This window comes from Sarcophilus harrisii, chromosome 5, assembly GCF_902635505.1.
Source record: "Sarcophilus harrisii chromosome 5, mSarHar1.11, whole genome shotgun sequence".
Taxonomy (NCBI): Eukaryota; Metazoa; Chordata; class Mammalia; order Dasyuromorphia; family Dasyuridae; genus Sarcophilus; species Sarcophilus harrisii.
In genome coordinates, this window is record NC_045430.1 from 7,927,444 (window position 1) to 7,951,256 (window position 23,813).

At 40.3% G+C, this 23,813-nt stretch overlaps 1 protein-coding gene across 2 annotated transcripts in view; it reads left to right on the plus strand.

Annotated features, from left to right (window-relative positions):
- The window catches only part of SHISAL1 (shisa like 1), a 125,347-nt gene that overhangs the window by 54,480 nt on the left and 47,054 nt on the right, over window positions 1–23,813 (plus strand). For both annotated transcript variants that reach the window (XR_004229878.1, XM_031940662.1), the window contains exons 2-3: window positions 11,967–12,066; window positions 16,579–16,792. Coding sequence is in view for 1 of the 2 variants with exons in the window: in XM_031940662.1 (XP_031796522.1) it covers window positions 12,000–12,066; window positions 16,579–16,792 (281 nt within the window). In the remaining variant the exon portion in view is untranslated. The remainder of the gene's footprint in view (window positions 1–11,966; window positions 12,067–16,578; window positions 16,793–23,813) is intronic.

Below are 23,813 nucleotides of genomic sequence, written 5' to 3' on the forward strand. Positions count from 1 at the left end.
ATATATCGAAGGATCCAATTATAAAACCAAACAGAGTCCTCAGAACTGCCTCCTCAGCTCCTGCTGCTGGGCTTCCTCCTCACCTGCTGTTCTCTGCTGCTTCCCTCCCCCATGCCATAGGACAACCTGAACAGACACTGGCTGGCACCAAGTACCCTGGTGGCTCCTGTCATTTTAGAGTCTTAATAAAGATGCCCACTGCCAACTTCCCAGTGCTTAGGTCCTAGTTTTCTCTTTTAGGTTTTCCTATAGAAAGTTCAAAAATATGACACCTGCAGGGAATCTTATCTTAGAATGACCTGACCAGGTGAGAGTATTATATTTTCAGCTTCCTTTCATGCAGTGCAAGCATTTATGGGGCAGCCACTGCATACCCTCATAGAGATTTTGGTCAAATGGTGGTAGGGGGGAATACATCATGCACAGAAATAACCACCCTTTATTATTCCTTTATTAAGTGCCTCCTATGCAATCTTTCTAAACTTAACCTTGTCTGTGTCCTGATCCCATTGGGCATTTAATCTGGTAAAGCTCATGGACCCCATCTTAGTATCATGTGAAATGAATAAAACAAATAGGATTACAAGGGAAGCCAACTCTACTGGACTATAATTTGTGACCTAAGTTCACAGAGCTCAGGTTAGCATACCTGCTCTAAGACTTTACTATTCAGCAGATGCAATTGTATCTGAGAAAGATCTCTTAAGAATTCTCCCTACTAATGAAGCCCCAAATAAAAATGGATAAGCATTACAATAAATGCTGGGTTTAGAATTCAGGTTTAGAGGACCTTGGAAACTATGGAGCCCATTCCCTTATTTTTACAGAGAAGGAAACTGAGGCCAAGGAGAATCAGTGACTTTTCTAAAATAATCATCTTTCAAAAAGATTCCATATGAAGGCAACTCCTCATTCTTCATTTATTCACTTCATAGACATTTATTAAACAATCTTCTATGCAGGCTCTTTATTCCAACCTGAAGATATAAAGGGGGAAAGGAAATAATTCCTACCTTTGAATGAAGCATTTTAAGTGTTTATTATGTGCTAAGCACTGTGCAAAGTAGTAAAGACATAGAAAGAAAAGTAGAATAGTAGAGTACTCTCAGGAGTTCCTATTCCAAAGGAAAAGCTATTGCATAGAAAAGGTTTAGCTGTAAGTCACACGGGAAGGCCCCTTAGTCCTTAGAGGGCAGAGGCAAAGCAGATGGTAAGGCCTCATCTTTTTTTTCCACCTAATACTATTTATTTTTCCACTTAATATTTTTTAAATTACATGTAAAGAAAGTTCTCCACATTCATTTTATAAGATTTTAAGTTCCAACTTTTTCTCCCTCTTTCCCTTACCCTGCTACCCTTTCCCCAAGACAATCTAAAGCAAGTTATAGCGGTATAGTCACATTAAACATATTTTCACATTAGTCATGTTGTGAAAGAAGAATCAGAATAAAAGGGGAAAACCACAGGAAAGAAAAAAACAACAAGATAAAATAGCATACTATTTCAATCTACATTCAGACTTCATAGTTTTTTCTCTGGATATGATGAGCATTTTCCAGCTTGAGCCTTTTGGAATTGTCTTGGATGATTGTATTGCTAAGAAGAGCTAAGAAGAATCAGTTCATATTTGATTATAACATAATGTCGGCATTACTGTGTACAGTGCTCTCTTGGTTGTGCTCACTTTACTCAGCATCGGTTCTTGTAAGTTTGCAGGTTTTTTTTCTGAAATCTACCTACTCATTATTTCTCATGGCACAATACTATTCCATTACATTCGTATACCACAATTTGTTGGGCCATTCCCCAATTGATGGGCATGCCCTTCGATTTACATTTCTTTGCCACCACAAAAAAGCTACTATAAATATTTTTTGTACATATGGCTCCTTTTCCCTTTTTAATGATCTCCTTGGGATACAGACCCAGTAGTGCTATTTTTGGGTTAAAGAGTGTGCAATTTTATAGTTCTTTGGCAATAGTTCTAAATTGTTCTTCAGAGTGGTTGGATCAATTCACATCTCTACCAACAATACATTAGTGTTCCAATTTTCCCACAACTTCCCAAACATTATTTTTCTTTTCTGTTATATTAACCAATCTGATGGGTGTGAGCTTGCACCTTAGAGTTGTTTTAATTTGTGTTTCTCTAATCAATACTGATTTAAAGTATTTTTTTCATTATAGCTTCAATTTCTTCATCTGAAAACTGCCTGTTCATATTCTTTGATCATTTATCATTTGGGTAATGACTTATATTTTTACAAATTTGAATCAATTCTCTATATAATTTAGAAATGAAGCCTTTATCAGAAATATTGGCTATAAAAATTGTTTCCCAAATTTCTGCTTCTCTTCTAATCTTGGTTGCATTGGTTTGTTTTGTGCAAAACCTTTTTAATTTAATGTAACCAAAATTATGCATTTTGCATTTGATAATGTTCTCTATCTCTTGTTCAGTCATAAATTCTTCCCTTCTCTGTAGATCTGTAAACTATTATTTGTTCTCTTAATTTACTTATGGTATCACCCTTATTTCAAAATCATGTGCCCATTTTGATCTTATCTTGGTATATAGTGTGAAATATTGGTCTATTTCTAGTTTCTGCCATGCTATTTTTCAGTTTTCCCAGCAGTTTTTGTCAAATAGTGAATTCTTATTTCATAAACTGTAATCTTTGGGTTTATCAAACAGTAGATTTCTATAGTCATTTACTTCTTTGGGTACTAACCTATTCCACTGACCTATCATTCTATTTATTAGATACCAAATAGTCTTGATGACTTCCACTTTCTACTATAGTTTTAGATCTGGTATAGCGAGGCCGCATTTATTTGCATTATTATTTTTCATTAATTCCCTTGATATTCTTGACTTTTCCATATGAACTTTATTATTTTTCTAGCTCTATAAAATAATATCTTTCCACTGAGCTTAGATCCCAAAGAGATCTTAAAGAAGGGAAAGGGACCCACAGGTGCAAAAATGTTTGTGGCAATCCTTTTTGTAGTGGCAAGAAACTGGAAATTAAATGCATGCCCATCAATTGGAAAATGTCTGAATAAAACTATGGCCTTGAATGTTATATTTTCTAATTTGGTATTTAATTGAAATTTTAAAATTTGTTCTTTCTCTAGCTTTTCTAGTTGCATGCCCAATTCATTGATCTGCTCTTTATTTAATTTATGTAAGCACTTAGAGTTATAAAATTTCCTCTAAGAAATATTTTGGCTGCATCCCATAAGTTTTGCTGTATTGTCTCATTATTGTCACTCTCTTTGATGAAATTATTATTTCTATTCTTTGATGTTTGATCCACTCATTCTTTAGGATTAGATTATTTAGTTTTCAATGAACTTTTAATGTCTTCCCAATGTTCTTTATTTTATATGTTGTGTTTGATGATATGAAAAGGATGCATTTAATATTTCTACCAGTCTGAATTTTATTGTTAGGTTTTTATGCCCTAAAATATGGTCAATTTTTGCATAGGTGCCTTGTACTTCTGAGAAAAGATTTTCTTTCTACTCCCATTCCATTTTCTTTAGCAGTTTATTATATCTTATTTTTTCTAAAATTCTATTCATCGACATAACTTCTTTCTTGTTCATATTGTGGTTAGATTTATCTAGTTCTAAGAGCAGGAGGTTGAACTTCCCCTCTAGTATAGTTTCTTTCTGTACCTCACTTAATTTTCCTAAGAATTTGAATGCTATACCACTTGATATATGTATGTTTAGTAATGATACTACTTCATTGTGGTGCCTTTTAGGAAGATGCAGTTTCCATCTTTTCCCCTTTTAATTAGATCTATTTTTACTTTTGCTTTATCTGAGATTAGGATTGCTACCTCTGCTTTTTTTTTACTTCAGTTAATGCATAATGTATTCTGATCCAACCTTTTATCTTTACTCTGTGTGTAGCTCTCTGCTTCAAATGTTTCTTGTACACAACATATTGTAAGATACTGATTTTTAATTCAATTTGTTATCCATTTCCATTTTATGGGAGAGTTCATTCCATTCACATTCATAGCTATGATTACTAACTGTGTATTTCCCTCCATTCTATTTTCTTCCCTGATTATACTTTTCTTTCTCCTTTCACCTTGTCCCTCCTCACCAGTATTTTGCTTCTACCACCTCATTCAGTCTGCTATTTCCGCTATCAGCATCCCTCCCTTTTCTTCCCTCTTTCCCCCCTACTTCCCTATAGGGTAAGAAAAATTTCTATACTTGAATAAGTGTGTATGTTATTCTCTCTTTGAGCCAAATCTGATGAAAATGAGATTCAAACATTGCTCCCCTCCTTTTCCTTTATTGTAATAGGTCTTTTGAACCTTTTCATGTCATGTAATTTACTCCATTCTGCCTCCTCCTTTCCTCTTCTCCCAGCACAATCCATTTTTTTACCTCTTAATTTTTTATATCATCATGTTAAAGTCAACTTATGCCCACAATCTCTGTTTATATAGGTTCCTTCTAATTGACCTAATAAAATAGAGTTTTCAAGAGTTACAAATACAATAATAAACAGTTTAATCTTCTCAAATACCATTTTTTAATTTTCTGTTTACCTTTTTATTCACTTATTGAGTCTTGTGTTTGAAGATCAAATTTTCTGTTCAGTTAATGTTTGTTTTTTTTTTAATCAGAAATGATTGGAAGTCTTCCTATGTCTTTAGAGGTCTATATTTTTCCTTGAAAAATTATTCTCAGTTTTGCTGGGTAGTTGATTTTTGATTGTATTGCAATCTCTTTTGCCTTCTGAAACATCATATTCCAACCCCACCAGTCCTTTAACATAGAAGCTGCTAAATCCTGACTGTGATTCCTTGATATTTGAATTATTTCCTTCTGATTACTTGCAGCATTTTCTCCTTCATCTGAAAATTCTGGAATCTGGCTGCAATATTCCTTGGAGTTTTCATTTTGGGATCTCTTTCAGTAGGTGATCAGTGTATTCTTTCTATTACTATTTTACCTGTTTATTCTATGATATCTAGGCAGTTTTTCTTGATAATTTCTTGAAAGATTGTGCCCTGGTTTTTTTTTTCTGATCATGACTTTCAGGTTGTCCAATAATTCTTTTTTTTTTTTTTGGTGGAGGCAATTGGGATTAAGTGACTTGCCCAGGGTCACACAACTAGAAAGTGTTAAGTGTCTGAGGCCAGATTTGAACTCAGGTCCTCCTGATTTCAGGGCTGGTGCCCTATCCACTGCACCACCTAGCTGTCCCTAGTCCAATAATTCTTAAATTATCTTTCCTAAATCTATTTTCCAGGTCAGTTGTTTTTCCCGTGAGGTATTTTACATTTTTAATTTTTTTCATTCTTTTTAGTTTGACTGATTCTTGAGGTCTCATAAAGTTATTAGCTTCTACTTGTCTGATTCTAATTTTTAAGAAATTGTTTTCCTTGGTTAATTAGCTTTTGTTTCTCTTTTTCCATTTGGTTAATTCTACTTTTTAAGAGTTGTTTTCCTTAGTGCTTTTTCTCCTTGCACTCCATCCTTTGGCCAATTATATGTTTTAAGGAATTGTTTTCTTCAATCAATTTTTGTCCTTTTTGCAAGCTATTGACTCTCTCTCTTTCTCCTTCCCCTTTTGCCTCCTTTCCTTCTCCCTCCTCAAATTATGTTCTATCTCTCTTATTTGATTTTTAAAATCTTTTTGAGTTCCTTTAAGAGAACTTTTGGAGTTTGAGAACAATTCACTTCCCTCTGTGAGATTTCACATGTAGACATTTTGACAGTGTTGTCCTCTTCTGAGTTTGTGTTTTGATTTTCTCTGCTGCCCTATTTTTCTATTGTTGTTGACTCTTTTCTTATTTTTGCTCATCTTTTACTGGTTTTGTGTGTGTGTGTGTGTGTGTGTGTGTGTGTGTGTGTGTGTGTGTGTGTGATTTCTGAAGTTTATCTCTCCCCTAGGATTCAGGGGGCACTGTTGCAAGCTTCAGGATCTAGTCACTGATTTTCCGCACCAGGACTTTAGGTGCTGATGTCTTGTCCACTGAGTTGGGGTGATCCAGCCAAATTGTGTCTATTGTGCCAGGGTTCCAGGATTGGTGGTTTGCCTGCTGCACTGGAGTTGGAGGCCTCTCAGCTGGCCTGCTGTACCAGAACAGATGGGCGTCAGTTGCTGATCCATGTTGTGGATAAAAACTCCTGCTGGTTTTTCTGGGCATCATCTGTATTGGGCTGCACTTTTATCCAAGGGAGACAGACCTTTGCTAAATTCCTTCTAAGTTATCTTAAAATGGAAAAATATTTCACTCTATTTTTTGTCGGTTCTATTGCTCTAGAATCCATTTAAATCCTTGATTTAACATTGTTTCTGAGGGAAACTGGAGAGAGTGGGTTGGCAGCTGGTGGGGCTGATTGTCCCCTTTTCTACAGAAGTTGCCTTCTTATGTGATAGTTATAAGAGAGCTGGAATGGAAGTATGATTAGCAATCTGAGGCTGGTGCTGCCAGTCCTGGTCTCCTGTGTTCATCTACTTGTTGGTTGATCTACAGCTGTTGTTGATGACAATGAGGAAGGTGGACCTTTTCTCCCCAATTATTCCTATCCTCAGTGGTAGCTACAGGGACTGGTCTGCAAGCAGATCCAATGGTCTGAAGGAAACTGTTAATTTCCCAGGTTTTGGTGTTCAGGATATAGCCCCAGGGGCTATATCCACTGGGGTCTGAGGAAAGTTGGTGGTCATAGTGGTGTGGATAGTTTAACTTGTCTGACCCCATCTCCTTCTGTCTCTCAATGAACTTAAATTGCTTACGTTTTCAGGAGAAGGGGAACAGCATGAATTTAGTGTTATAGTACAAAGATAAGACAATACCTGAGCTGGTCAACAAAGAAGTGAAACAGGGGATCCAGTGGAACGGGGTCAACAGGGAGGCATTCCTGGAGTGGGTAGCCTGTGCAAGAATGTGGAGATGGGAGATAGAATACTATGGGTGGGAAACAGACCAAAAAGCCCAGACTCAAACACAAAAACCTGTAAAGATTTGTATGAATAGCAATGAAGTGAAGTGAGCAGAACCAGGAGAATATGATATTGTACAGTGATTAATTGATCCTGACCTTCTTCTTCCCAAACCTTTCCAACTTTTCAAGGTTAAGGTTAGAGCCTCTAGGCTCCTCTAGAAAGCTCTCCTAGACTAAGCTAGCCCACACTCATCATTGATCTCCCTCTGTGTACCTCTGTCTTTCTCTGTGTGTCTCTCTCTCCTTCCCTCTATGTATGTCTCTTTCTGTACCAGGGTCTGTGTGTTTATGACTGTCTCCACTTCTATCTCTGTCTCTCTCTTTGTTTCTGTCCACTTCTTTCTCTCTGTGTCTCTGTCTGTCTGGTCACTTTTTCTCAAAACTCCCATGTGAGTTACTTATTTCTCTGCCCATAATTGACAGAACCCCAAATGTATCATTCACTTATAAATTTTGGGGACGCCATAATTCTGGGTTATGTTCTGTCATAGAATATGAAAGCTGGAAAGAATCTTAAATCTATCCATCATCTGTACTTTATGAGAAATTAAGGCCCAAAGGACCCCAACAAGGGGAGTGTCAGGACTAGAACCCAAGATGTGGCTCTCAAGGCAGTATCCTTTCTGGATTTGTTCCACCATCCCACATAAGATATCATCCTAAAGAAGAAGCATCAGATGCATACTTTCTTTGGCCAGCTGCTCTTCTGCTAGTGTCTCTACCCACCAGCTATCTGGGGTGAGCCTGGTACCACCAGGGAGGCAACAGCATCCATGACAGGAAGTAGGAGAAGCAATGCTGTAGTCACTCCTGGGACTACCTGAAGTCAGACAAGTTGCCTGGTATTTGGACCCAGGTCCTCTGCCTTCAAATCCAGAATGCCTAAAGTGGTCTAGTTTGTAAGCACTTATGAAAGGATTATTGAAGGCAAGGCAGACACCAAATTGTGAAAGGACTTGAATGTCATACTTAGAAGCCTGGGCTTTTCTTCACTAGACAATGGGGAGTCATTAAAGGGTTTTGAACAAAGAAAGGAGGCAGAAATATATTAAAAGGAGCTTCTAACTTAAACATTCTATACACTGAGCAGCTATTCATTTTTTTTCATTTTATGATATTTTCCCAGCAATTACATGTTAGAACAATGTTTTAAGTTTGAGTTCCAGATTCTGTCCATCCTTCCCTCCCCTCCTGATAGAGTAAACAATTAAATATAGGTTCTACATGTGTGATCATGCAAAACATTTCCACGTTAATCATTTTGTACAAGAGACTCAAAAAGAAAGAAAAGAGGAAAAAAGAAGGAAAGTAAGAGAAAGAGAGAAAGAGAGAGGGAGAGAGAGAAGAAGGAAGGAAGGAAGAAAAATTAGCATGCATCAGTCTATTCAGACAATATCAGTTATTTCTCTGGAAGTGGATAACATGTTTCAGAGACTGCCTTTCTGAGAATAGCCAAATCATTCACAGTTCTTCATTGTACAGTGCTGCTATCACCGTGTACAATGCTCTCCTGGTTCTGCTCATTTCACTTTGTACTAGTTCATGTAAGTCTTTCCAGGTTGTTTCTGAAATCATCCTGATTTTCTTTTCTTATAGTACAATAATATTCTGCTACAATCATATACTATAGCTTGTTTAGCCATTCCCTGATGGGCATCCCCTGAATTTCCAATTTTTAGCCACCACAAAAAGATCTGATTTTTGTACAAATAGGTTCTTTTCCTTTTTTTATGTCTTTAGGATATAAACCCAATAGTGCTATTGCTGCAGTTGTATACCCCCTTTGGGACAGCAACTATTCATTTGTAATGTTTTGTGCTCTGAGCTTCCCTTTTCTGAGGCCCCTTCCAACCCAACCTTCCATCCCCTTTTCTAAGCAACCTCCCAGCTACAATCTTCCCTATTCTAATGCACCTCCCAGCTTTGACATTCCTCTTCTAAGACTCTTCCCATCTCTGATATTCCCTGCTCTAAGGCCCCTCTCATCCCTGACATTCTCTGTTCTAATACCCTTCCCAGTTCTGACATCCCCTGTTCTAGGATCCTCTCATCCTTGACATTCCCTTCCCAGTTCTGACATCCCCTGTTCTAAGCCCCTCTCAGCTCTGACATCCCTTGTTCTGTGATTTTTCTGGGAGGCAAAGGGAGTGGATAGGAGGACTCAGAGTTATGGTGATTGTCTGGGTATAAGTTATAGCTGGGTCTCTGACCCTGGGAGAGTAAGTCACTTAACCTTTCAGGGTTTCAGGAACCTCTCTAGGCTCCTGCATTGCAGAACAGCCTCTGCTTTGCTGCATAAAAGGGAGTTTCCTTACCAAGAGCTCCCCACACCCATGAAATCACAGTTCTGGACTTTAAAAAATAACCCGTCCCAGCCAACTCCCTTCCAAAAGCACCAAGGAGTCTTTCCTCTCTCTTTTAAAATGGTACCCACATCAGAAGCAGGAATGTTGTGAATCAGACAAAGGCTCTGTCCTAAGAGCTGCCCTGGCTGCCACCCAAGCCAGCCAGAGACATTCCCAGCACAAGTCAAGTCCCTGCTGAATCTGGGTCTGGCCCAGACTTCAGATGAGGGTTATAAGAGAGTGATGTCATGACTTCTGGACCGAGCATCAGTGCCTGACGGAGACTGCCAGTAGGAACCGAGATGGGCATATTCTACCTCAGGCACATCTTGTTCCAAGAGTTATAAAGGATAAAAACTCCATGGGCAGCGAGAAGGTTCCCTTCAGAAATGATTAGTGGAAGAGATCTCAGGGTCTAGTCCACTCCACAAAACAACAAAAACAACAACATTTAACTTTTTAATAATACTTGCTATGTACCAGGCACTATGCTAAGCACTTTGCAGCGATCATCCCCACAATTCTGGGAAGATAAGTGTACCTATTATACCCATTTTATGAATTTTGGAAACTGAAGTGGCTGAAGTGACTTGCTGAGAATTATACACACAGCTAGTAAATGTCTGCAGGCTGAGAATATGTTGGGGAGATGGCAGTCACTCACCTCATTACTACAAAGCAGATACAGGATCACCTTAGGAGAGTTCCTCTAGCAATAAAAGGGGCTGGAGAAACCAAATAGTGGCTCTAGAGCTGAGTCTAGAAGGGATTTTCAGAGGCAGATTTGATTAAGTGGAACCTTCCTGGCTAAGGAACATCAGGAACAAAAGCATGGAGCTGGGAGATTGAGGAGTATAGGAAGTAGGTCAGATTTGGCAGCTGGGCAGACTTGCTCTACTTGGTCCTAGAGGGAAATGGAAGAGAGGTAAGTTGTAGTTTGATAGAAAACTTCTGAACAGGGACAGCCATGGAGCCAGGAGGGCTTGCCTTGAGAGGTAATCAGAGTCAGGGGGAGGAGGAGAATTTTCCTTAAGTGCTAGGGAAAGGGTGGGAGTTCATTTCCTCTCTCAGATTCTGTGAACTCCATTTCCATTTCTGAGCCTCAGTCTCCTCATCTGTAAAATGGCTGTAATAATGCTTGTGCTGTCTTTCTCCCAGAATAGTGGAGAGCAAAGGGCTTTGTAAACCATAATATCCTGTAGAAAAAGGAGCTATCCATTTTGGATGATAACAATTTACAAGGTAAACCGAGCTTCTTGTCCCACCTGGAAATCTTGGACAAATCACTTCCCAGCACAGATTAGGAACTTAATAAATATTTATTGGTATTTATTTATTATTTTTCCTTTGAGGTTTTAGTTTCCAGGTATTCACAGAACCAAGATCTAGATCTAGAAAGAAAATCAACCTCTAAGAAATAATCCAATCCAATCTCCTCATTTTACAGATGAAGAAACTGAGGTTCAGAAAAAATCCACACAGGATCCATATGGTTCATGAGTATCAGAGGTGGGAATTTGAACCCTGGTCCTGAATCCCAAGTCCACAAGAGATGGCTAATACATCACTTTTGTGCTCCCAAGAGAATGTGCAGAACATATTCTCCAGAGCCCTTGTTTTTCAGAGGGAATAATTGATATCTTGATTTGTTATCTCAGCCTTGGCTTTGCACACTCTAGGTAATTAACATGAGTAGAATGCAACAGAATCCCTTTGCCTTTTACAAGGTTTTGTTCCAATTCCGCCGTCTTAAAATTCAATGATCCAGAAGCAGTTCTAGATCAATCAATGCCTGGGACAAATGCTTTTTGAAACGTTGTTCATAGATCATAATTCAATGCAATAAACATTAAGTACCTACTATGTGTAGTATGCTGGGCTTGGGGATAGAAAGGGCTGATATTCTACCTGGCGAGACAACACTGGCACTTAGTAATTTGAGCAGCTGGGAAAGTTGGGGAAGGTGTTTCATAGGTGCTGGCACTTTGGAAGGAAGATAGATTCCAAGAAGGGGAGATGAGGAGTACATGATGGGGTGGGGTTAGACAGCCTGGAAAAATGTTTGAAGGAGAGAGATAGAGGAACAGATAGCAGGTCAGTTTGTTGTAACAACTTATTGAGCAACATTTATTCAACAAATATTAAGACTACAACCTCTGTTTATGGGAACCTGAGTTCCTATAAACATTGTAAAACAGTCTCTGCTTTTAGAAAGCTCCCAGTCTAGAGCAGAATGCAAGGCATTGACTGTAATGCCTATTAGCATATTGTAAATCTATGAGTAAAAGGCGTAATGAGCTCAAAGAAGGGAGAAATCACTTCCATCTGGAGGCAGGGCCCAGCAAAAGCTTCCTGGAGGAGGCAACATTGGTATGGGGCCTTGAAGGGCAGGCAAAAAGTCAAGTAGACAGTTACCTGAACATGGCCTCTGACCAAGGTAGGCTGTGTGACTTCCAGAACCTAAGCAAGACTCATTTGACTTCCTCAGGTCTTTCCTGTGGGCTGGAGGTGACCCTGAGTTTTTAAGGCTCTCAATTAGCCTCTCTGCTCAGCCAAGGCACTTACTGGCTGCCCCCTGAGTCCTCAGGATCATGGTAATGAGACTTCTCTAATGATTTCTTGTCTCTCCTTACTCAGGTAATTCCCTGACAAATCAATGACAGCCAAACGATGACAAGTTGTGGCCAACAGTCCTTGAATGTGCTCACGGTCATTCTCTCATTGCTGTTCTCAGCAGGTAAGGAAGTCTCTGCTAACTTCATCCTCTTGGGGTGGAACTGGGACTGTGGGAAGAAGCCTGGGGAGGAGACAACAGTAGTCACTGTACATGGTCAGGAGGAGCCAGAGGTTCTGGTGGGGGCCACACAGGAGGGAGTGAACATCTTAGAGAATACAAAGAATCCCATTTATGTCCCTCTAGGAAGAACCCTGAGGATCAGAAGAGTCCCTAATGTCCCAGGATTTCTGCAGAGGGTGCTGGAGGGTTGAATGGGAGACCTCAGAAAGCACTGAGAGATGGTGGGAAGAGGAGTGATCTTAAAATCATAGGTCATGTGTTCAAATTCTGACTCTCTGTGTACAACCTTAGTCAGGTCCCCATATCTGGGCTTCAGTTTTCTCCAGTGAGCTAAGATGATGGGAATGGACCAGAAAGGTGCCCTCTGTCCCTAGAACTCTGATATCAAGTACCCATTTTCTATGAGACCCCACTGCCCTGCCCCTGTTGAAGGAAAATGCAACATTGCAGCCCCCAAGTTCCAGCCTCAAGCCCTGCAAAGCAGAAAAGCTTGCAGCAGGTAGCCAGCTCCCTTAAAGCCCAGGCAACCTGGAGAGGTCAATACTCTGGAGCAGCCCCTATTTTAAACAGCCACATTAGGGGTGGTTGATCTCTTCAGGCCCTGAAGCCTTTTGTGCTCCTCAGAAATCCCCCTGTGTTGTCCAAGGGGCAGCTGCTCTCCATCACTAGCAACACCACTGATCTTTTACAAAATGTATTTCCAGACGTCTAGCCTCATTTTCCTGGTGCTGGGACTCAGATATTCACAAGGCCGTTGGTCGTCCCTTTAATAATTTTCTTCTTGGGATGTGCAGTGAAGTGTCTCCCCCAAAGAAAGAATCCCAGCGTCCACTGCCTGACTCCCTGGGCTCACAGACACCCTGCCTGTCCCTGTAGCTACAGAGAGAGACATGAGTCACATCTCCTGTGAGCTGGAAGAGGCAGCAGGAGCAGAACAGTAATGAGAAAGCCAGCAGGGTGGGGGAAGTAAGATCCCAATGCAGGGGATTGGAACCCGGACTGGCTGCCCCTCACGTCAGCCTTAAGATCTTGGGCAGGTCCTTTCCCCAATCCTCTGTAAAAGGGGACACAGAGGGTCCTAGATGGTCTCTGAGCTCCCTTCTACCTCTGGCATTCAGGGGCTGGGATTTGAGGTCCAGAGATCTGTGTCTGAATATATCTTTAACTCCTTGTTAGCCATGTGGCCTTGGGGAGCCCTTCCCTTGCCAGGCCTTGAATTTCCTCACCTGTAAATGCAAACATCAACATGCTCTAAATGAATGATTCTATAATCCAAATTCACTGGACCCAGCTCCCTGGACTCAGATTCCTTTTTCTATAAACTCCAAAGTTGAACTAAGTGATCTCTAAGGGACCTTGTAGCCCATAGCTCCCACTCCTATAATCTTTGAAGATTTATGGAGCCCTTGAGGTCAATGACAATGGAAGTAAGGTGATATGGATATCATTTCCCCAATGACCTACAAATAAGGAAGCTGAGCCCCAGAGGTCAATTCTCTGTCCAAAGTCACATAGCTAGAGAGAACCGCATTGGACCCAGAATTCAAGTCTCCTGATACCAGATCCCCGGTGCCACTTACTGCAGGATTTTCCAACCTGTCAAAATTCCTGGCACTTCTAGCATTTTGCCTAAAACAAAACAAAATAAAAAATCCTTCACAGTGGGAGAAATCTGAGCATCTGACTGGAACTCACTGAAAATGACACAGATTAACTGCCAACATGAAGGCCTGCCCATTGCTTAAAATGTTCCTTAGGAGGCCCAGAAGTTTCTCTGTGTTTCTCCTTTCTTGGTTTTCCTCATTCCAATAGTAGAGCCTCCCAGTGATGGAGGAAAGGTTCATCTTTAGAATTGTAGAAACCTTAGAGTTTGAGGATAATCCCTTTCATTTAGAGAAAACACTCTGGCCCTTGAGTTTCTTCCATAAATTAAAATGAACTCAAGGGCCAAATTTCAAGGGACATTGTCAAGTCCAACCACTCCACTTTACATGTGAAAAAGCCAGGGAGGCTGTGGATTTGCTCGAGGTAGCCCATGTAGGTCACTCAGGAGCTGAGTAGAGAAGCAGCATGGCCCCATGGTAGGGAGATTGGCTCTGAGGGAAAAGGTGGAACTTCACGTCTGATCCTTACAAACAGCATGACCTGTTGGACACTCTGGCCCCTGGGGTCCTTTTAAAGTCTGTGATCCTAAACCAGGATTCAAATCCTTTTTTCTCACTGAAAACTTGCCCATTTCTCTATCACACCAATTTTAGTTGAATACCCTGAGAGAGGCGTCAGCTGATCCAGGGGCACAGAGCTATTAAGAAACATGAAGCTTAATTTTATGTACTGCATTTTGTGTGTTATCATATTTATTTAGTTAGTCCAGCTCATCCGGATCAAAGTCCAGATGTTCATCCAGCTATTTTGTCTATACCAGCCACCCAGGATATATTGAGCAACTACCACTTGTCCAATGAACACAGAGGACACACAATGAATGATCTATGGACTTCAAATCAGGACTTTGTGCTGGAAGAGATCTTAGAAATTTAATTTGTTCTAATCTAATCCTGAGACTTCAAGAGGGCAAAGTTACCCAGGTACTAAGCAGTGTAGGAAGTCAGAGTCTTACTCCAGAGAGAGTGCTTTAAACTTTTTCCACTCATGATCCTTTTCACTTGAGAAATCTTTCCATGAGCCCAGGTATACAGGTATATAAAATAGATATACAAATGCAACAGCCCGGGTATGTAGGTACAAATGCAACATTTATGGATAGTCATAATATTGCAACTCACACATTTAGTTATAAGACCACATATGGGGTCACAAACTACAGTTTAAGTTTGCTCTAAAGGAGCTCTCTGACCTAGTCTAGGTAGGGAGAGAAATCTTCAGCTGGTTCCAATGTCTCCTCTTCCATGAAAACCTTAAATCTCCTTTGTGTTTGCAGATCATAGAATTGGATCTGGAAGGACCCTCTGAAGTCTTCTAGTTCAATTCCTTTACTTAATAATTGAGGAACCTGAGGTCTCGTAGACCTTGCTTAGGGTTACATAGTCAATAAATATTTGAATTAAGATTTTAATCCAAATGTGCCTGCAGATACAGTAGGTCAGGGAAATGGGTGAGATTAGCATTGTCTCATTTCTAAAAACCGATCAGATCCAGAATCAAGTGGATGAAGGCAGTGAGACTTAGGTGGGCCTTGAAAGATGGTTATGGTCCATTGGAGGAGAGATAAATTCATCCTTTCTTGGGCACCTTTCTGAAGAAAATGCATGGGCTTTTTGATAGCTGTTTGCTGCTCAGGAAGGGATCAGAGATGTAAGATCAGAGATGTCTTCGTGGAGGAAAGGGGGCACCTGAAATAAGTGAAATAAAGCGAGTCAGTCAGTTGGGTTGAACAAGAATGTAGAGAGTCATGCAAATCAAGTTCAGGCAATGTTTATTTGTTCCAGGAGGAAATAGGACATGAGGTACAGCCCTCCCATTTTTCAGAGGAGAATACCCAAAAAGTAAAGGATAAATGACTTGCTCAATATCATACAGATAGTAACTAAGATAGGATTTGAATCCAGGTCTTCATGACTCAAAGTCCAGGGCCCTCTCCACTATATCATGTTTGTTCAAGGGGAATAAGGGGAGTAGACTGAGACCCAGAAATCATAAAGTCAGTATTCTGAAATTCTATAGACATGGATTAATCACTTGTTGTATATAAAATTTTGGGATGAGAGCTATGGGAAAAACATTGCAGAAGACATGATCCTAACCTCCGTGGAGCTCATAAGCTGAAGGAGGTAGGAAACGAAACAGGTGCAGAAATTACAAAAATGTAAAATAGGGAGTTAGATGGCACACTGAATAGAACTCAGATTCTGAAGTCAAAAGGACCAGAGTTCAAATCCAGTCTCAGGCACTTAATACTTCCTGTGTTACCCTGGGCAAATGACTTTACCCTAATTGCCTCAACAACAACAACAACAAAAGAAAATATAAAATGAGATGATAAGTAGGCAAGAGAAATCTAGCCAAAATGAAATCAAAGTCCAGATGAGAGTGGAGAAGAGATCTGGGAAATCAGGGAAGGCTGCATGGAGGAGTTAGCATTTGCTAGTACAGGAAAAGGGATTCATCTCTTTTGTATAGAATATAGAAGGTTTGGTAGAGAGCAATGTGAAATAAAGTGGGAGCCAGTCTAGGAAGGGTTCAGGAATTTGCATTTTAGAGGAATCATCAGGGCATTTAAGCAGGTGAGTTTTCAGGTCAGAACTGGGAGTAAGGGGATCATTCTGACTGGACTCCAAGGCCAATTCCAGCAGGAGGGAGGAAGGAAAGCCCACTCTTATCTCCTGGAGAACACACTGTGCGCAAAGTCCAGGAATGACCAGATGCACCCCAGTCAGCGACCCATCACCAAGCCCCCATCACAGAGCCCTTCTTGGCTTGTTTGTTTTGCAGCGCTGTCCGCACACTTTAGAGTCTGTGAGCCCTACACCGACCACAAAGGTCACTACCACTTTGGCTTCCACTGTCCCCGGCTTTCTGACAACAAAACCTTCATCTTGTGCTGTCACCATAACAACACGGTCTTTAAATACTGCTGCAACGAGACGGAGTTCCAGGCGGTGATGCAGCTGAATCTCACCCAGCAATCCGAAGGCTACATGCATAAGTAAGTGCCCTGTTGACCCTTACCTTTTAAAAGACCTCTTTGGAGCTGAAGGACCAAGGGGTTAGGAGTCAGGTTCCACCTGGGGGCAAAGCCCATTTATGACCCTATGCAAACACTGGTGTGTCTCTCTGACTTTCACTTCCCCAACTGGAAAATGGGAATAATAATAATCCTCAAACTACCTATTGCTACCATCCAATATTGTTAAAAAGGAAAATGCCAGAGAAAGGAGAATTACTGCTTGGGCATCCTTCCTTCCCCTGGTATTAGTGTTTGTCCCCTACACATGTGCACACACACACACATATCCAGCAGAAACATCAGCCCGTTATATTGTTATCTCCTAAGATTAATCACCCAATACTGTCTGGCACTCAGTCCCCAAAGCTCACATAGCCTTCCGCCCGACATAACTCGAGATGACACAGAACAATAACAGTGCTCTCAGAATTCCAAATGCTTTACAAACATTAATAAGCCCTCGCCAGGCCCTGCTAAGGACAGGAGGCAAATATGATCGTCACCTTGCTCCAGATGGGGAACACGGTTCCTGAGGGAGGCAACTGATGCCAGCATGAGAATTCAAGTGAAGGAATTTAATATGAAGAGGCAGAGAGCCGACTGGAGGCTTGGCAGGGAGAGGGCTCCAACTTTTCAAATGGAGTGGAGAGGGGATTTTTTTTTAATCCTTATTTTTAAAACCATGTGTTTCTATAATCTACATATTTGCATGTGATTTCACACTTAAGCTGGTGAATGTTTCAGTGTTTGGTTCCTGAAACTCATTGAGCAAATTTCAAACCATTTGTCTCCAAGAAAAGAGGGAATTATTGAGTCTTAGGATCATGAGCTCTTCAAATCAGAGCATCCTAGAATCCTAAGCATCTTAAACTACAACGTCCTAGGATCTTAGCATTGGATTATCCTAGAATCTTAGAACTGGAGTCTCATAGACTGTTAGAGCTGGATTAGCTTAGAATCTTAGAATTGGATTATCCTAACATCTTAGAACTGAAATCTCACAGAATATTAGAACTGGAGTATCCTAGAATCTTAGAACTAAAGTATGCTACAATCTTAGTATTAGAATTTCCTAGAATTTTTGAATTGGGGGTATCCTAGAAGCTTAGTATTAGAAGATCCTAGAATCTTAAAATTGGAATATCCTAGAATCTCAGAACTGAAATCTCTCAGATTCTTAGAACTGGAGTATCCTAGTCTTAGAATTAGAATATCCTAGAGTCTTGGGATTTTAGAATTAGGATATCCTAGAATCTTAGAATTGGATTCTCATAAAATCTTAAAACAAGAGTCTTATAGAGTCTTAGAATTGGAGTATCTCAGAATCTGAAGATCTTATACTATGGTATCAGATAACTTTAGGTTACAGTTTCAAAGAATCTTAGAACTGAATTGTCAGAATCTTATAGTATAAAACTTTTAGAATTGGTATATCTTATATACTATATCTTCTATAATGTATCTTATCTGGTTTACATAGAATTGTAGAATCTTGGAATCACAGAATAAAAACAAGTTCAATGCAATAGATATTTAAGCATCTCCCAGTTATAAAGTGCTATGCTAGAGGCACCTAGGATACAAAGACAAAACAAAACTATTCCTGTCTTCAAGGAGATTACAGAGTACTAGAATTTGAGAATCTTTGAGAAATAAAACCAAAAGATTATAAGTGACCTCAAGATCACCTAGCTTTTACAGCATCCCAAACAAGCAAAGCCATTCATCTCTGTTTGAATAGTTGCTGTGATGGAGAATTAACTTACTTCTAAAGTAGATGAGTCCATTTTTTAATCCAAAGCTGAGAGTTTTCTTTTCCTTCTTTCTTTGTTTCTTTCCTTCCTTCCTTCCTTCCTTCCTTCCTTCCTTCCTTCCTTCCTTCTTTCTTTCTTTCTTTCTTTCTTTCTTTCTTTCTTTCTTTCTTTCTTTCTTTCTTTCTTTCTTTTGGGGTAGAGGATGCGGGTAACGAATAGAGTTTTCTCTATATCACTATATTTCACTATATTTCTCTATATCACTATAAATATGGAGTTAATTATTAGTTGATGTAGAGACCAAATCCATGAAATTCATCTCAACCAACATTGATGATGTTCTCTTACCACATAAGCTAAGAACTGGCTTGTTTTCATTCAGTATTATATCATTCATTCATTCAGACATTCGTTCAATGAACATTTTTTCCAGGCTTGTATGAGTAACTGAGGGAGCTTTGGACCCACCCTGATACTCCATGAATGTTTATTAAATGAGATTGATGTTTGCATTAGGTAGAAGTTCCATCACTGAACTCCTGTGGGATTAGAAGACGGAATGGACTCATCACAGAGTGGAAGCCACAGTGCTGTCCTACTTCTCCTCAGTGGCTGCCAGGGCCTTTGGTGGATCCAAACTGGCCCCTTAGTGTTCTCTACACTTGCCAACCCATCTGCTAGCTTTTTCCCTTTCCCTGTGCCAATACCCGTGCCTGGAATGCCCTTGCTTCTTATTTCCATCTCTTCAAGCTCTAGGATGCTAGAAGACTCAGCTCAGGGCCCAGCTCCAACAAGGATCTTCCCTGGCCATGTAGTTCTTTACTCCCAGATTCCCCTGGATATATTTAATAGAACTTCTTCCTTTGTGTCTATGTATCCTCAGCACCCACTACACATCAGATGCACAACCAGTGCTTCTTGGATTAGATGGGATTGCATCTTTTCTGAGGGATTTGTGAAAGAGCACAGGGAGGAAGCATACAAAGTCATAAATGGAGTATAATCTGTACTGATGGAAGAATGGCTAATTGATGAAATCACGGAAGCACAATATTTAAGTTTAAATTTTATTCCAAGACTTAGCTTGAGATTGACTTTGTAAACATAGTATATGTAAACAGACCTGGGAGAGGCCTTAAAACAGGGAATATCAAAGCTGGAAGAGAGCTTAGAACAGGGGATGTCAGGACTGGGAGGGAACCTAGAACAAGGGATGTCAGGGCTGGAAGGGAGCTTAGAACAGGAAATGTCAGAGCTGGAAAGGAATTTAGAACAGGAGATGTCAAACCTCAATTTTGACTGAGAAAGGTTTTAGAACAGGGGATGTCAGGGCTGGGGAAGAGGTTAGAATAGGAAAGTCAAAGCTGGGAGGGAGCTCAGAATAGGATATGCCAGAGCTGAGAGAGAGCTTAGAACAAGGGATATCAAATCTTGGAAGAGCCTTGGAAGAGACTTAGAGGTCATTTAGTAAGACCCCCTCATTTTACAGATGAGGACAGTGAGGTCCAAGGAAAGAAAGCGACTTCTCTGTAGATCATAGAAGTAAGCAGAAAGCCAGCATTCACACCTTGGGCTCCCAGTGCAGCAATGGCCCCCCACACATACTCTTACTGTCTCTGTAAAGTGAGTCATTGTTGTCTTTCATATTATTAACTGTTGGGAATCATCTCTTTAACTTGCAGAGGAGACCTGGGGGAGTAGAGCTTAAAGGGAGCTGAGCTGAGCCAATCTCCCCTCCCCACTCAGCCTCACCAAACCCCTCTGCTTCTCCCTAGCACATGAATCAGCCCCAGAGATGGAACTGGTGGCAGCCAAAAGGGTAACAAGCTTGATGACGGATGCCTGATTTATTTATGTTTTCTGAAAGAGCAGAACGGCTTATTTGGGTTGGGGCTGTTTGGCAGATGGAATGCCAGGCCAGGCTGCAGAAAACTCTCTTGTTGGGGAGCTCACCAAAAAGAAATAGCTTCATTTGGGGGTCAGGTGGATGCATGTAGGACACACTGAGGAAGGGAAAGGAATGCTAGGAGTATTGAATTCCAAGCATTGTGTCTAGTGTGTACCCTAAGAAAACCCCTGAAGTTTTCTGTACCCTGATTTGTAAATTTGTAAAATGCAGAAAATCAAATCAATTGATAACCATTTATCAAATCCTTATTTTGACCCAGCTACCATACTAAGTACTGGAGATATAAAAATCAAAGAAAAACAGTTCCTACCTTCAAGGAACTTATATTCTAACTGGGGATTCAACACTGTTATGCAGAAATAACCCTTTCTTTTTTGAATTCTTATAGTAATAAATCTACCACAATGCAGAAAGTGCAGATGTAAAAGTCCAGGTTTTATTATGCTTCAGCACAAGTTCAGAGAAGTAGAAGAATCACCCCTGAACAGAGATTAGGATCTGTGGACAAGTTTTTATAGAAAAGATTATGTCTCAGCGACAGAGAACTAATTCTTTTACATATTGCAATCTGGTACATTCGTTTATGCTATATAAGTTAAGGAAAAAGATAAATTTATTATCCCATACTACCTACATCCCTAATTAGACTATAGGTAAGTTAAGTCTGTCTACTGATTAAACTATATTTAGAAGGTTCACAACTAGGCCAAGTGATAAGAAAGATTCACATGTCTATAGGAGCTGTGTCAATAGAATTCTATTCTTATGCTAATTTACTCCAAAAGACTTAAGTCTCTCTTTTCAGTTCTTATATGAGGAACTTTGAGCATTCGTATTCTACGCATTAGTTTTTGGTCAAGTAAGGTTAATATTAATAGAAGAAAGGCTTTTAATAACCAAAAGTTGTAGGAGGAATGGTTCTGAACTTCAAACAATAAAAATTAATAAAAAAGAAATCAAAGGTAAAAAATTATAATCACAATATGTAAACTGCTTGAGGCTTCACTTTTTCTTTGTATATCCAGCACTTAACACAGTACATGGCAGACAGTGGAGGTTTAATGCTTATCAATGGATTGATTGTCATAGTTGAACACTTGTCTCATGAGAGTATTTTGAGAAAAGAACTCTGTAAAATCTACATCTTTCAAGAAATGAGTTGTTGGGGAGAGGAAGGTGATCAGAACCACTTTTGATTCTGTCTTTCTTGGGAAATTTCTGTCATTCCCCTCATTCACAGAGAGAGCCTGGTACTCAGCAAAATCCCTGAACTTGAGATCAAGAGACATGAAATCACTTCCTAAATGCCTCATGCCACTACCTCATAATCCTCATTCTCTGGGATGATTGTCCTCTCTGGGAGTTTTCAAGGGGAAGGCTGGATAACTAATTCTCTGGTGTGTTGTAACAGAGGGTTTTTCCTTGAGTATAGGTTGGATGATTGCCCAGGTCCTTTTCAGCTCTGAAATTTTGGCTTCCCTCTGAGTCTGTGATAGGCTCCCTTCTCTAGACATGGCCTAGTTTGTCAATGTTCCTCCTAAAATATAGTGCTCAGTTCTCTGTGGATTGCAAATATTCATTGACCCATAATGAGCTCTAGCACATAGAAACACTATTATCTAAATTATCTAAGAAGACTCCATCGATAGCCACCTCCAATGCCTTAGCAATGTCAGGGTGACCTTGAGCTCTGAAAAACATAGAGCTTGGAGTCCAACCTCTGACAGGTTCTTCTGGGCTGGAATGCCATCAAGTCTGGGATCAATGATGAAGTATGTATTTGTGATCCAAAGATGAGCTGAGCTAAGTTCCAAAAAATTCATCCTTGGATTGGCTACAGATGGCTGAATTTTTCTGCCAAAGCAACTCTCAAAGTGCACTAAGTCATAGTAAACCTGCTATCTGCATTAGTGGAGAGAACACTCAAACCAAGGAAGGCTCTTGGCAAAATTGTGGTATCTCTCCACTATTAGATCCAAAGTTGAACTTGAGAAGTTGTGGAGCTAACTTTTGAACAGTGACCAGATGACATCTCCTTTATAGAAAAATGCACCAAGGAATATCTTTCCCTGGCATGAATTTAATTGCAGGGAGAAAGGTTGTCTCTCCAGAGCAATGATTTGCTTTCTGTTGTCAAAAAACATAAATTTTGTGGCCCAATATGGTCCTCCTTAATGCCATCACTTCTCCATCCTCACCTTGAAAATCTCTAAGTGACAATTTAATTTTCCATGTTAAGGCTAAATCTTCTACCCTACAATTTCTCCAGGCTGTGCTAAGCAAAATAATCCAGGTAGCAACCCTTCAAAAACTTGAAAGCAGCTGTTATTCCTCTCCCCCCAAGTATCCTCGGTCTCCAGTTCCCTCAGACAATCCTCCTATGATGTGGTCTCGTTTCCTTGTACTATACTGGCCACCCCCACCATGCTCTCTAGTTCATTAACAATCTTTTTAAAAGATCAATACTTACAACTGACCCCCAGGCTCCACTGTGGGGTTGTCTGAAGAGAAGTCAAAATTACTTTCACTTTTTCTCCTTCTGGTGCCCCCGAATACATACTGAGAATCCACACAGCCAACAATTTGCTGACTTTCCTTCTTAACCGATTTCTACAGAAAAACCTTCACTCTCTTATTTTATTATTATTTATGTTACTTCTGGATGGAAAGGCTTTGTTTAGATGATCCCAGCTCCAGTTGGGCTGGGTTTGGTCAGCTTATCAGCACTGCTTCTCTTGGAAGGTTTATAACTCACAAATTGCTTTTTAGAAACATATCTGTTTATTGCTTGAGAAGCCTTGAAAAAATTTTCAGCTAATAAATAACTGCCAAATACACTGGAAAGTAACATCTGTGACCATAATGGCATTCTGTTTAAAAGGGCGTCCTGCCACTGAAACAGAGAGAAAGAGAGAGAGAGAGAGAAAGAGAGAGAGAGAGAGAGAGAAAGAGAGAGAGAGAGAGAGAGAGAGAGAGAGAGAGAGAGAGAGAGAGAGAGAGAGAGAGAGAGAGAGAGAGAGAGAGACAGGAAGAGAAGGAGGGAGAGGGAAGGAAGGAGGGAGAGGGGAAAGAGAAAGATGGAAGAACGGAAGGAGAGGGAAAGGGAGGGAGAAAGGTAGGGTGGATGAGAAAGGACAGGAGGGAGGGAGACACACACACACACACACACAGAGACATGAAGAGAGGTACACAAAGAGTCAAAGAGAGAGACAGAAATAAAGACAGAGAAGAAACAGAAAGGGAGGGAGGGAGACAGAGACATGGAGAGAGAAACAGAGAGACACAGAGAGACAGTTAAAAAGACACACAGAGAGAAAGGCATCTGGATAGGATTAAG